This window comes from Protopterus annectens, chromosome 6.part0 (assembly GCF_019279795.1).
Source record: "Protopterus annectens isolate FY-2018-M chromosome 6.part0, PAN1.0, whole genome shotgun sequence".
NCBI classification, from domain to species: Eukaryota; Metazoa; Chordata; order Ceratodontiformes; family Protopteridae; genus Protopterus; species Protopterus annectens.
In genome coordinates this window covers 673,466,225-673,480,014 of record NC_056737.1, presented here as the reverse complement: position 1 = coordinate 673,480,014, position 13,790 = coordinate 673,466,225, and the positions used below count along the sequence as shown (strand labels likewise).

Sequence of the window (13,790 nt, the reverse complement as noted above, 5' to 3'; positions counted from 1 at the left end):
ATTCTCTAATATTTTTTGATAACTCTGAAATTGCCAGAGGAAGTCGTCTGTAAATTCCATATAAACGTGAATAACATCTCCTCTTAAATATTTGTATGAGATACTGTACAAGTTTAGATATTTTAGTCTTTCATAATAACTTAAATTTTCACATCCATGAATGCCTTGGTATATTTTTTCTGTACGCATTCAAGTTTAGAAAACAACAATAAAATGTAATGCTGTAAAATGTAGCACTTCTCAAGTACTCATTAAGAGTCACGGGCTAGTTATAATGATCTTTTATTACAAAAAAATCCTGGAGGAAAAAGAAGTTAAATGGCAATTATTATTAAATGTCGTTACACCCCACGATTAAACAACAATATCCCCATTAAACCAGTACTAGAAGCAAGAATATAAGATTCTAGGAAATAATTTGGTATAATTTGGTACACTTTGTCAGTTGTTTTGTGACTTGGATAGGAAGCTCACAAATTGTATATTTCATATTGTTCTAATTTGTTTGTAGGATATGAGAGATACCCGCATATATTATATGGTTGTTTAAGAACTAGTTTTTAATTTTTAGTATTCAACAGGTCACATTTTTACCAGTTTTTCAAACTCAGTGTCATTATTTTTTATAGCTTTATACGAGAATGTTTAATATGGTTTTAAACAGTTTTAACAGTTTATTACAGTTTATTATTGTGATTATATAAGTTTTATTCAATCAGGTTGACTGCAGGTTTAAGTGAATATATGAATATTCATCATTATTTATTAATATTCATCATTACTCATTAATATTTTTGAAGTTAATTGATTACCAATTCCCACTGGTGTATGATTGTTATGTAAACTTGTTTAATTAAATTAATGGTGTTCTGATGAAGTCTACATTGAGTAGATAAAAGCACTAAATCAGATTTTACTTTTTTGTAATAAAAGAGCATTATAACTAGCCCATGACTCTTAATGAGTACTTGAGAAGTGGTACATTTTACAGCATTACACTTTATTGTTGTTTTCTGAGTTGGTTTTTGCTGTTTTTCAGTTATTTCAGTTGTTACTTTCTAATTCACTCATACCTGTTTTCTTATAAGGTTTCTATATTGTTATTCCATATTCAAGTTTGGATCTAATGTAACTAACAAATAATGACTTCATCATTTCTGATTCCCTAGACTTTATAAATCAGTTTATACACTCTATAGTTCTATAACTATCATTAACAAATTGGTTGATATGATTTGAAAAACTCAAAGCTGGATCTACTTATATACCCAGGTCCTTATTTAATTTACAGTTTCAATCACTGTGTGTCTTATTAAATATTCACCTTTCAGTTTATGTCTTCCAAATCTCACATGCTTAGTTTTTGATGTATTTATCAGCATATTATTTTCCCATGCTCAAATGGTCAATTTAGCCAAGTATTTTTGCAGACACATGTAATCAGTTTACCTATTTCCAAGTCATCTGCATAGAGACTGTAGAACACCTCAGATGAAAAAGAAAAATCTGAAAGATACAATCCAAACAAGTAAGGGCCTAGGATAGAGCTCTGTAGGACATCCTGACTCTTACCTTGAATTTTACCCTTCCAATTGCTGTATGATTCTTGCCATGTCCTATTTAGAAGCCATGCAGCTATCCATCTTATTAGGAGTACATCAATATCTAGTTGTTAAAATTTATTGATCAGTGCTTTATGTATGACCCTATCAAATGCTGAAATTAAATCTATATAAATAACATCAAAGCACAATGTTTCATTCACAGCTGTTATTTATAGAACATCAGGTTACAGTTGATAATAGATCTGTTTTCAACATATGCATGCAGATATATGCTTTCAAGTCCCAACCTTTCCAGTTGTGACAATAATTTATTCAAGTTAACCTTTCCATTATTTTTCCACAGCATGAAAGTAAACTTATGGGTCTGTATGACTCTGGGTTTGTCCTACTTCCCTTTCCATTAAAGATGTGTTTATCAAGTGCATGTCTCCAGTCATGAGGAATCTCTCCATATTTATATGACCTAGTAAATAACAAATATAATGGCACTGTAAGTTCATGCCAACGTGTTCACAGGTCATTGTTACTAACTCTATCTCCTCCTTGTGCTTTGCTTGGATCCAGTTTGTGTAGTTTCTTTTCAATATCATCTAATTTGCTTTCAGTGTCTGAGGTTACCTGAATGCCACTAGGACAATTTATCTCCTCCTTTGTGGACCCATATTGCTTTGCATATGATTTTGTAAATATGCCTATAACCTGATGTGTCTCAGAATAAATTTTAGAATCTGTGAACAGCTTATTAATTTGTATGTCTTTACTCTTACCACATCTTATGTATCTATAAAATGGTTTCCTATTATGTTAAATATATTTATATACATTTTCTTCAAATTCTTCTTGATCTTGCCTCTCACTGTGTAATATGTCTGTTTATTTCATTTGCCAAAGTAGTAGTTCGACCTCTTTTCCATTTCTTATATTTTTTTTGTTTTTCACCTTAATTAATTATCTTCTTCTTATGGAAATATATCCTCCTGACACTGTGTGCCTACGTCCCGGTGTTAAAAATTTTTTATATTTTTCATTCAAACAATTTCTCTTTCAAAACTTTCCACATTCCTTCTGCACTTTTTCCATTGAACGCATCACTCCAGCTAGTTTTACATAGTGATTGTTTTGCTTTCATATAATCTGTTACTAATCTTCTGGGGATTGGTTTAGATTTTAGTTTTGCAGAATTAGCTAACAAGAAATTAACCTTTATAACCCCATGATTACTGCAGACCAATGGTGGTAAAGCTTGACATGAAGTGTCAGCAATTTCTTAAATAACACAAACAATGTCTAGTATGTTCTGTTCCTTGTTAGGCTTTTTTTTAGAATCTGAAGCAATTCTTGTTCCGGAACAATAAATAATTTCCTTACTAATGTTGTTGAATCAATATCATTTGAGTCTGTTTCTAGTAAATTAAGTCCCCAGCTACTATTCTTCCTTCCTGTGTTTCACGCAAGAAAGTTATGAATTCTTCTAGGTCATCAGCTCTTCACTTTGGTGGTCTATGCACTCTAATAATTGTTATATATTCCTGGGTTGTCTTTATTGTCACATTTACACAATCTACAGTATTAATGTTATCACTGAACATGTAATAATCACAGGTTTTAGGACAATCTTTATTCCCTGTCATAGCACTTCCACTTGATTTTTTGTTAGAATCTGTTAAAGCAAAACTATTTATACCCTGACAGAACTGGTTTTCAGTCATTATTCATTAACCATGTTTCACAAACAATAACAACATCAACCTTATGGCAATGTAGCAAATTTTCCAATAAAATACATTATTAAATCTCCTAGTATTAACAACCACCAGAGATACATCAAATGTTGCTGTCTGTGAACTGTTAAATTTTGACCTGGCAAAACTCCTGCCTTGTGTTTGTCAAATATTGCAAAATATCTGCTGCAAAAATTCTCTTCCCTGATCTTGACAAATGCACACCATCCTGTCTAAACATGCGTGCCCAAAATTAGGCTCAGATGATCTATACATTTCCATTTTTAAAAGAGGACATTTTTATGTAGGTATTTACCCAAACATCTTTTCATTCATGGTGACCTGCATCTTCTTTCTTTATGTGATCTCTGAAAAATATATCCTAACACCTGTACAAGCTATGCCAATTAGGAAGGTTATAAGATCCTTACTAACAGTCAGAAAGTCTTTGCAGATGAGACCATTTTTATGAACATGAATAAAAACAGATCCATGCTTCCTTACATTAAAGCATTCTACGGCCTTCCTCAATCTCTGTTTTTGCTCATGGCAAGCATAACACTATTCAAAGTTCATAATGTTCTCTGCAAATGTAAGTATCAGTTCCTCTAATAATTGAATCTCGAATTACAAAAATATACTTTTGACCAGATCTGAAGAATCTTCAACTTCTAATTCAGTAAAATCTGCTCTATCAATTGTTAGAAAAGAATGATCTTCATCACCATTAGTCTTATTAATCCCACTGTTTTCATTGGTTATTACATTTGCAAGCATACAGTTATCATCCAGCTGACTTTGGACATCCACAGCTTGAGCCATGTTTTCAACTTTTCTCCTCTTTTTTTTCTTATAGTAATGTTTTTTAATCCTTCCACATTAAAGTTTAATTTCTTCCTTTTCACCTGCCCCTTGCCTATTTTTTCTATCTTCTCTTTCCAAAAAATACTGCCTTTTTCTGTAGACTAAAGGTGTTCTGGTAGAAAAATGCTGTCATTCCCTGTAATCTGTGTGTTACATCATAAAGAAGTATAGCTTTTAGTATGTACTCTCTTTGCTTTATAGACATTAATCAGTTTATTTTTCTTCCTTATTATTTGTTGTGAACTTCTTCCTTTCTTTCTTTTTTATTTTCTTTTATATGCCCTAAATCTTCAGATTGCTGAATACTTGTATCCAGAATTCCAAAATTGTCATTGGTATTATCTTGTTCAATACGGGCTGAGTGATATTTACTGACAATAGACACTTCCTTTCCTAAATGTATTCCATTTGCTCTTTTCCTAACATTATTTATCTCATCAATCCAGTCATTAATATATGCAACAATAGTTCTCCAAGATGTGCCAGTTGCACAAGTGCAATCGTCATCAGTAAGTCTAGATTTACTACTAATATTGGTGAACAAATCATCCAATTTTTGTCATGAGGAACACAGATCAATAGCGTTATCAAGTCAGTATTCTGTCGGGTGACATCAACTATCCCCCCCCACCCCCATTATCTTGGGAACCTATACTACCAAAAATAAGTAAACACAAAGATTCCTGTACTTCATTAATACCAACTTCTTAGACCAACTAATCCAAACTCAAATAAGGGGTTCAAAAATACTGGATTTGGTTCTCATCAACCTAGCTTCCCTATGATAGTTATCAAATTAGTCATCAGATCTGAGCTCCACACAGTAACACTTACCTTAATCGTAACACCCATGTTACCTTATAAGTGCTCCATCTTCATAGATTGCTCCAAGACAAATACCTTCCAACTAGCTGCAGACCTGATAAAATTCAGACCCCCCCCCTTCCCACCTTGATGACCCCACATCATATGTGGCCATATTCAAAAATAAGATCTATGCCCATCTGAGGCTTTAGCCCCCATAAGGCATAAGTACAGTGTCAAATTTAAGAACGTACCCATTTGGTGGAATCTCACTAGTAACAAACTATATAATAAGAGGCAAAAGCCCACAGCCTGTAAAAGCAAAGTTAACATCCCATCAGTTAGAGAAAAACTTAAAACGATCAATAAAGGACATAGAAAGAAAATCAAGTCCTCCAAAACCAAATATGAATTAATAATTACCAGCAGCCCGAAGGATAACCACAAAGCATTGTTCAGTTATGTCAGGAACCTCAAAATTAATACCCAACAATACTTTGAGTTAATACAAAATAACACCACATATTCATCCTCTGAGGAATCAGGCACTATATTACTGGGCAAATTCAGCTCAAACTTTACTCACCTATCCCCTCCTAATTATCCGCAGCACATTTGTATGCCTGTGCATATCCTCCCAACCAAGTCCTGAGTACTCTCTCCTAGGCTAAAAATACTAGCTCCATGAGTCCAGATATGTGTCAGCTACCTTCTTGTCACACCAAACAGTATACAGATGATTTGTTATTAAATATATTCAGTTTCAGCCTGTCCACTGGATTCATACCAGAGGTATAGCAAACTGCTGTAGATGTCCCATTCCATAAATGGATACCCAGTGCTGATCAGGGAAAGAGATCCCATAAGCCTCAACAGCCTTATTAAGGCATCATTTTTTAAACTTTTGAATAAAGACATAGGCATTCTTTAAAGCCTGAATCCAAACTAGTTTGGGTTAGTTAAAGGCAGATTCTGCCTCCTAAACCTGAGGGACTTTTTCAAACAAGTTACGAGGCAAATTGGGTCACACACTGTGTGCCTGGACTTGGCCAAAGCCTTTGATACCATTTGAAATTCTTTCCACACTGATAAGCTAATCTAACTAAATGTAAACTCCTATGTTACCTATTAGATAGCTAACTGGTTCACCAGCAAAAACTAATCTATTAAGTTTGAAGGCGCAGTCTCAACCAAAAGACTAGTTAACAGCAGTGTACCCCAGGAATCTGTACTTGGACCACTTCTCTTCAGTATCTACTTCTGTGACATTAAGGCTGACATGAAGGGCCTGTGACTGACAAGATTTTTATGATGATTGCAAACTGGGGGCTGTCATAAATACTCCAAATGACCACCAGATTATCCAGCAGGTCCTAACATACACTAACAAGTGATGCAGCATTGTGTCCTTTGGCAAATTCTAGCACCCACTCTCTATCACATAGGTAACATTGCCTGACAATTTATTCAGTCATTAGGTAACTGGACATTTTCATTTACAATGAACTATCCTTTGACCAACTCTGTACCACAGTTGTTAGAAAATCCTTTTTCATATCCATACGAATCACCAGGAGTACATCTTCTAGAACCAAGGACGTCATCATCCCCCTCTACTCCTCCTACTCCTCCCTCATCAGGCCTGTTAATGGAGTATAATGCCCCCTTTGATATGTACTTATCTAAACACATAACCCAACTTGAGTGACTGCAGCATTTGCTTACTAACATAATCAAGGGCATATCAACCCTGAGGTACCAAGTCCACCTTAAAGTGTTCTGACTCTTTTTCATGTACTATACACTTTTGAGAGTGGACCTCTGTCTAGCCCACAGAGTCTCAGAAGATCCTTTTCTATGTAAACTCTTTCACATCCAGAAAACTAATAACCAATTAATCACCCACTCAAGAAATCTGAACACCTACTGCAATATAAATAGAACCTGCTGGCATGATAGAGATCTATCACATACAATACCACTTTTATGGAATAGACCCCTAGATGTAAAACATAATAGTTCCCTTACACTTTTTAAGCACAACTTGGAAGACTGGATAGGCAGTCGTAAGTACACCCCTGATCTGGCCCCTCAAGCCATTCTAGAAAGAGTTGTAACTAGATCTTAAATAACTCATCCTGTTGAGAATCTGGTATTAATTCATATCTTTGTAAATTCAAAGTCAGTATTATTTATGTATTTACATTTGTAACCGTGTACAGTCTGGCTGGGCAAGTTTTCAGCTGACACCCGGGGAGATAAGCTCCATAATAATGGTACAAAAAGATTACAATAATTTTAAAAGATTTACACACAATATACAAAAAGTTTGACAGTTGCCAACAATAACAATTTACAAAAATGGGAATGTAAAACAGAAAACATTACATTTCTTAAGCCTTATTACAGGCATTAATATAAAACTCATTAGATGTATAACTTAAAACCATTGAGGTATTTTCATTTGGTAGAAGTAAGACAAGAAGATAGCAGCATAGAAAACATTTGATCGAAGGCATGAGAAACTAGCCAGGAGTATTACAGGTGCATAGCCATTGTTGAGTAAGGTATTCCTTTAGGGGGTTTTTGAAGCTATGATGGTATCATGTGGCTAGGCTGCAAATGGTCCACCACATCAACAGCCTAGTATTAACCTATGAACCTATAAGTTGTTAGGACTCTTTATAGAGAGAACATGGAAAGAAATCCAAAAATTACCATAATTACAGTTGAAAAATGTTTCAGTAACTTTAGCATTGATCCCAGGTAGCATCTTGCTTTGGCACCGATCACATGTGTCTCATAGCCTTCCTTAATTTTACGTGTGTTATTTAAAAATGAGACTTGACAAACTGAATTACGGAGAAAAAAAAACAAGTGCAGATATAAAAAGAAGAGAGCCCACCAGACATAAACGTTCTTTGATAAATCAATATCAAAAAGACTACAGGGTATTTGTGTTGGGGTATGATCTCATAGTGCAAACTGTCAAAATCAGCTTGCAAGCCAATTTAAACCTTACTGATAATAAAACTTCCACAGTATATTCTTAATTGTACTGATGTGGAGTGTTAATGGAACTCAAATTAAAAAAGACTATGATAAAAATGTATTAAGCAAGATATGGTGGGGTCAGAAATTATAATCAGGCTAAGATAAAAGTATTTCATTAACAGGAATAAAGGATATCATTAAGTTTTTCTGACTCCCACTTTCCCCTTGCAGACAATCAGCCCACTTGACGGCTTTGTGTAGCTTTTCAGTTTCAGATTGAGTCCAGCCAATGCTGCATGGGTCATTTGGCCACAAAGTGTTTGCTGGTAAATATCACTCCAGGTCTGGCTGCAGGGGTGGGATCCAATATCCCTTGTCCAGGCAATATTCTCAAATTCTTCAGTTGAACCCCCATGGAGGTATTATGGATTTTCATCTTGCTATCCCTTCCTGTTAGACCAGGTTACAAAATAATGCTCTAGAGTGCATAGCTCTAAGGATTATAGCAACACACAAACCCTTTCCATCTTTATAATATCATGATCCCAGGAAGGTGGAAGTTCATCACATTCAAGATGGGTGTTAAGTCTTCCTTCCTATTTGTCATTTTCATAGAGCAGATATCATGGTGGAGCCCAAGTCTGTAAACTGTCCTGTCTCAGCACAGGTCAGCACCACCAAATCAGAGGTCATGGTTCTCACCTCAAAAAGAATGCATTGTTCTCTGCAGGTGAGGGAGGACAGCTACCTCAAGTGGAGGGATTCAAGTATATTGTGGTATTGTTCAATTTTCTATTTAGCAATCATCTGCGTACCTATCTACACCTATAGTCAACAGTTATGGGTAGTGAATGAGAGAATGAAGCCACAGATACAAACAGAAGAAATGGTATGCCTTCACAAGGTATCCAAACTTATTTTCTATGACAAAGTGAAGAACTCAGTAATCTGTGAGCATCTTACAGTATTGTTGCTTCTCCTTTCATTTCATGGTGGTTTGGGATCCTTCTGAAGATGCCCTATGTGTTCCTCCCTCAGGACATATACCATGTACAGCCAACTGGAAGGAGGCACTCGGGCAGATCTGGGGGGAGGATTATTTCTCCTAATTTGTCTGGGAATGCCTGGAATCCCACATCATGAGCTAAACAATGTTGCTAGGATAGAGAAGGCTGGTCTCACCTCCTCAGCTTACCATCACTTCAACTTTTATCAGGGCAAGCAGTTTGGAACATATATGGATGAACTGATGGGATATGGTTAAACTTTCCAAAGAAATACAAAGAAAACAATCAGAGAGACAGACAGACAGACATAAACCACACAGACAACCACAAAAGAATTACCTTTATAGTAAACAGCTCAGCTGCGATAAACGAACTACAGAAATTAATACATACATACAGCTGCCTTATATTTTATAATCTTGTCATATTTCTTTAACCCAAAAAATATTAACAGAAAGATGTTCCACTATTTATTATAAACATGGCTTATTATTCGAAAATCACGTTCTGCATAATACCTGATTTTCTCATTTCTAAATGCTTCAAGAAATGCTTGACTTAACCTATTCCCAGTCCCAAAAAAATTAAAACAAAATGCAAATGTTATTATGGTAGGAGCAGAATTAGCAAGATAGATAGGATTATATTTTCAGTGGTCCAAAAAGCAGTTAATCTTCAGTGACACACTTTTTGATCAGATTCTCTAAAATGCCTGGTAAACATAGCTGAATTAATTGCATCCTTTTTGGGAAACATCTAAGAAGAAATCATATACCACTCAACCTCTTCATACACAGGCATTCTACAGACCTGATGCAACCTCTTATAGTCATTTGTATGATAAAAATCTGAAAATGCAAGCATGTTAAGAAAATATAGGTAACTTATTTAACTAAAATGTTGCAGTTTTATTCAACCCTTTTCATTTTCAGTGATGATGCAGGGGAAACCTACAGACATGTCCTTCTGAGAGATCTTCTATCTTAATGGCATAAGTTGATGTCCAGTCTCTTTCAAACACATGCTTCAGTTGTCCTTGTACCGTCTGGCTGCTAATTTTCTTATTCTGCGGAGTTTGGCTGATAATTATACCCACTCCTGCTGTGTTACTGAAGTAGTCTTCTGACCAGTTGGATGTACCTAGAAAACAATAAAATTCTGTATTGATGGCATATACATCTTAACATGGTACAGTTTCTGAAACTACAGACAGATTAGTTTAATTTCCATTTATTATTGTTGTATGTACATAATAATGGAGCAGCTACTGATCTTACAAATAGATGGATCTGTTTTTATTTCCATTTATGTCTGATGTGCACATAAACAATGGTGCAGTTCCTCAGTTTGCAGGTACATCGATCAGTTTAATTTGCAGTTATATAACTGCCACTGAATACAGCTGTGGGAGGAGTAGTAATTCTGCCTCTCTGCCACTCAAAACAGTAGAATGACGGGACTATGGGGGGAAAGGATATATAGTTCCGCCTCAGAATGTTTACTTACAGCCTTGATTCCAATTCTTTGACCGTGTCCTGCCACAATGCAATAAAAAAATAATAAATGCTCAGTTACATACAGAGCTCTGACTGTATCTGCATAACTCATTCAGGCTATACTGGAGAGTTTCCTGCAAAAATATGGAACAAAGATAATTACAGGACTGAGATATCATTTACAAGATCATAAATATTCTATAGTAAGTATGGAGGTTGTCACATAAGGATAAATAACTTGATTAGGGAACCGGGCTATAATTTAGGTTTCAGTACAATAACATTGCACTATATGCACACTAGCAGCATATATTGTCCCTGCACACATTTGTCGCATGTTTAAATTGTGGTAATTTTCATCAGTGATACAGCTAGTTGAATTACGTAATGATCAAACTTCCGTAGAGTCAGTGCTACTTAATTCATCATTTTTCCCCTTTCCACATGGTTGTGCAACTCTGGAGTTAGGAGATTTAATTTTGGGGATGTGGGAGCAGAGTCCTTATACTGGAGCATAGAGATGGTGAAACCCTCTACAAAATGTTGTTTTTTTTATTTTTTGTTTGGTAATTGCAAATATAACCTGTTGGTTTACATTTGCAAATTACTTTGGTTAGATAATTTTAGTTGGTAATAGAAGTACTTGTCAATGAGGTGTTCAGTGTTTATTCCTTACATATATCTATATCTATATATAGATAGATAGGTGTGTGTGTGTGTGTGTGTGTGTGTGTGTGTGTGTGTGTGTGTGTGTGTGTGTGTGTGTGTGTGTGTGTGTGTGTGTGTGTGTGTCTTATGGATTATCAAGTTAAAAGGCTAAGCACAGCTTTTGACATCATGAAAATTTACTGAGAAGTGTCTTTAAAAGAAGAACCATTTTACACACAATACCAAACAGCCATAGTTCTCTTAAGACATAACTCCAAAACAACCAAACCAAGACACCTGGAGGACTAGTGTTCAAAAAATCACTCAAAGCCGTCCGTACAACTCAATTTATTCCAAATACACAAATGCAGAAATAGTATTAACGCTTAACTAGATCACCACGTTTTCGTCCTCATATTATCTGATGAAGTCCTGTGTGGTGAGGACTAAAACATGGTGATCTAGTTAAGCATTAATACTATTTCTGAATTTGTGTATTTGGAATAAATTGAGTTGTCCGGATAGCTTTGAGTGACTTTTTAAACACTAGTCCTCCAGGTGTCTTGGTTTGGTTGTTTTGGAGTTTTGTACTGTTCTTCAGGACACCTTTTTCCTCCTTGTTTTACTCTCTTAAGACATATACAAATACATCATTATACATGCAAATCTTTTACTTTAAAGACCATGTACTATAATTGTGCATAAACCAATTCAAAATATTGTACTGTGACTATATCTGCCATATAAAATTTAAAAAAAAAATCATTACAAAAAACAGTTGATTTTTTATATACACACACACACATACAAATATATCACCACATTTTTGTACTATTTGTACTCTATATAACCAAGTATTTTTTTATCAGTCTTTCAAATCTAAAATATTTACAAATGTCAGTCTTGTCAGGACTGCTACTTTTCTGACAGAATGTGTCACTTTTCCAGTTTTAAAGTCAAGTGAATGATTAATATTATTAGGATTAGTATCAGTCACAGCTGCATTTTCTGGATAAGACTCATACCTATTCTTCATAGTTCATATTTTCATAGGTGTGTACTAGGCTAATGGCCCTGGAGCCTTTACAAGCCTAGCCCATAGGATTACCCTGGTATCGTACCACCCGACCTTAGTTCCCAGTGCCTATGTCGTGTAGAGCCACTGGAGTGATCCCAGGGGTGAACCTTCTATTTCCCATCCACTCATCAAGATTTCTCTTGAAGAGGGCCAGTGAGGTGCTGTGCTTGACATGTATGGGAAGTGTATTCCAGAGCATGGGCAGTCTCTGGGTTATCAACCTGTCATTCCAGCATGTTCTGTTGATTGTGGTAATGAGGTTGAGGTCTCTGGAGCATGTGGTGTGGAGGGATTAGGATTTCTTTAGATGTAGTATTTCTAACAGACCTGGGACAGACATGGCTTTGTAAGTCAAGCAGAGATCGCCTCTTTGTAGAAGAAATGAGACAGAGAATAGCTGGAGTTTTTTGTGTCTGCCCATATTGGGCATGTGCTTAAGGCCTAGGATCCTCTTTGTAAGGTACTTTTGTGGCCTTTCCAGCTGTTGCATGTGTCTAGTGAGGTACATGACAAATGGGGCATTATACACGATGATTGGTCTAATGAGGGAAGAATATAGAGAGATGATGACCTCCTTCTTCCTGAATGCAAAACCCTTGGTAATGAGATGTGCCATACAGATGGACTTTCTGACCACAGTGGCAATGTGGTGATCGAAGGAGAGGTTGCTGTTAACCTGTGTCCCCAGATCTCTTATAATGCCTTCAGTGTTCAGTGGGCTCCCATCAATGTGGTAAGTAGTGGGAAATTAGTTTTTCCCAAAGGGGATGATGATGCATTTTTTGGCATTAAGCTTAAGGCCATGGTTTTGACACCAGTCATAGGTTTCAGTGAGGCCTTTCTGTAGGATGTCTACATCACTTGGGGAGTTAATATTGGCTCCCAGATTGCAGTCATCTGTGAAGTTGGTCAGCCAGAGTCCCGCCATGTTGGCCTGGACTTCTGAGAAGTATATGCCAAACAGGTGAAGACCCAGGACTGATCCCTGTGGGACTCCACTCATGACTGGTTGGCAGTCTGACTTGGAGTCTGCTATTTTCACACTGTGGGGTCTATCTGTGAGCCAGTTTGTAACCTACCTAGTGACATAGGGGTTGATGCCTACTTTGGTGAGTCAATAATTCCTGAGTGGGGACTGGTATCAAAGACCTTGGCCAGATCAAGGTAAGCTGTATGAACTGCCTTGTCCTCATCCACAGCTCTGGTGACTGACTCAAAGAAGTCAACCAGGTTGAGCAGGCATGATCTACCTTTCACAAAATCAAACTGAGTGGGATTTAGAGTTTGGAGATTCCCTATATCCTTGTTAATTAGGTCCATGATGATGCACTCCATAGCCTTGCATATCAGACTCATCAGGCTAATAATATAATCAGGGTCTGTAGTCGCTCCCCCTTTATGGAGACAATGACTGTGGTAGTGTGCCATTCGATAGGGACAAAGCCTGAGATGAGGCTGTGATTGAACAGGGCACACAGACGTGGTGCCAGTTCACGTTGTAGTTCACTTAGAACACATCCAGGGATATTGTCGGCTCCCATGGAAGCTGTATTCTTGGCTTTGGACAGTGCAGCTTTAACCTGTGCTGCAGTAATGCTGGGTACTTGGCATTC

The 13,790-nt window shown here is 36.4% G+C and overlaps 1 protein-coding gene across 1 annotated transcript in view; it reads right to left on the bottom strand.

Annotated features, from left to right (window-relative positions):
• Window positions 1-9,278: 9,278 nt before the first annotated feature.
• PLD4 (phospholipase D family member 4) overlaps window positions 9,279-13,790 on the bottom strand; it is a 420,480-nt gene continuing 415,968 nt past the window's right edge. Inside the window, exon 11 of the mRNA XM_044074359.1 lies at window positions 9,279-10,095. Coding sequence (XP_043930294.1) covers window positions 9,884-10,095 — 212 coding nt within the window. The 3' untranslated portion in view covers window positions 9,279-9,883. The remainder of the gene's footprint in view (window positions 10,096-13,790) is intronic.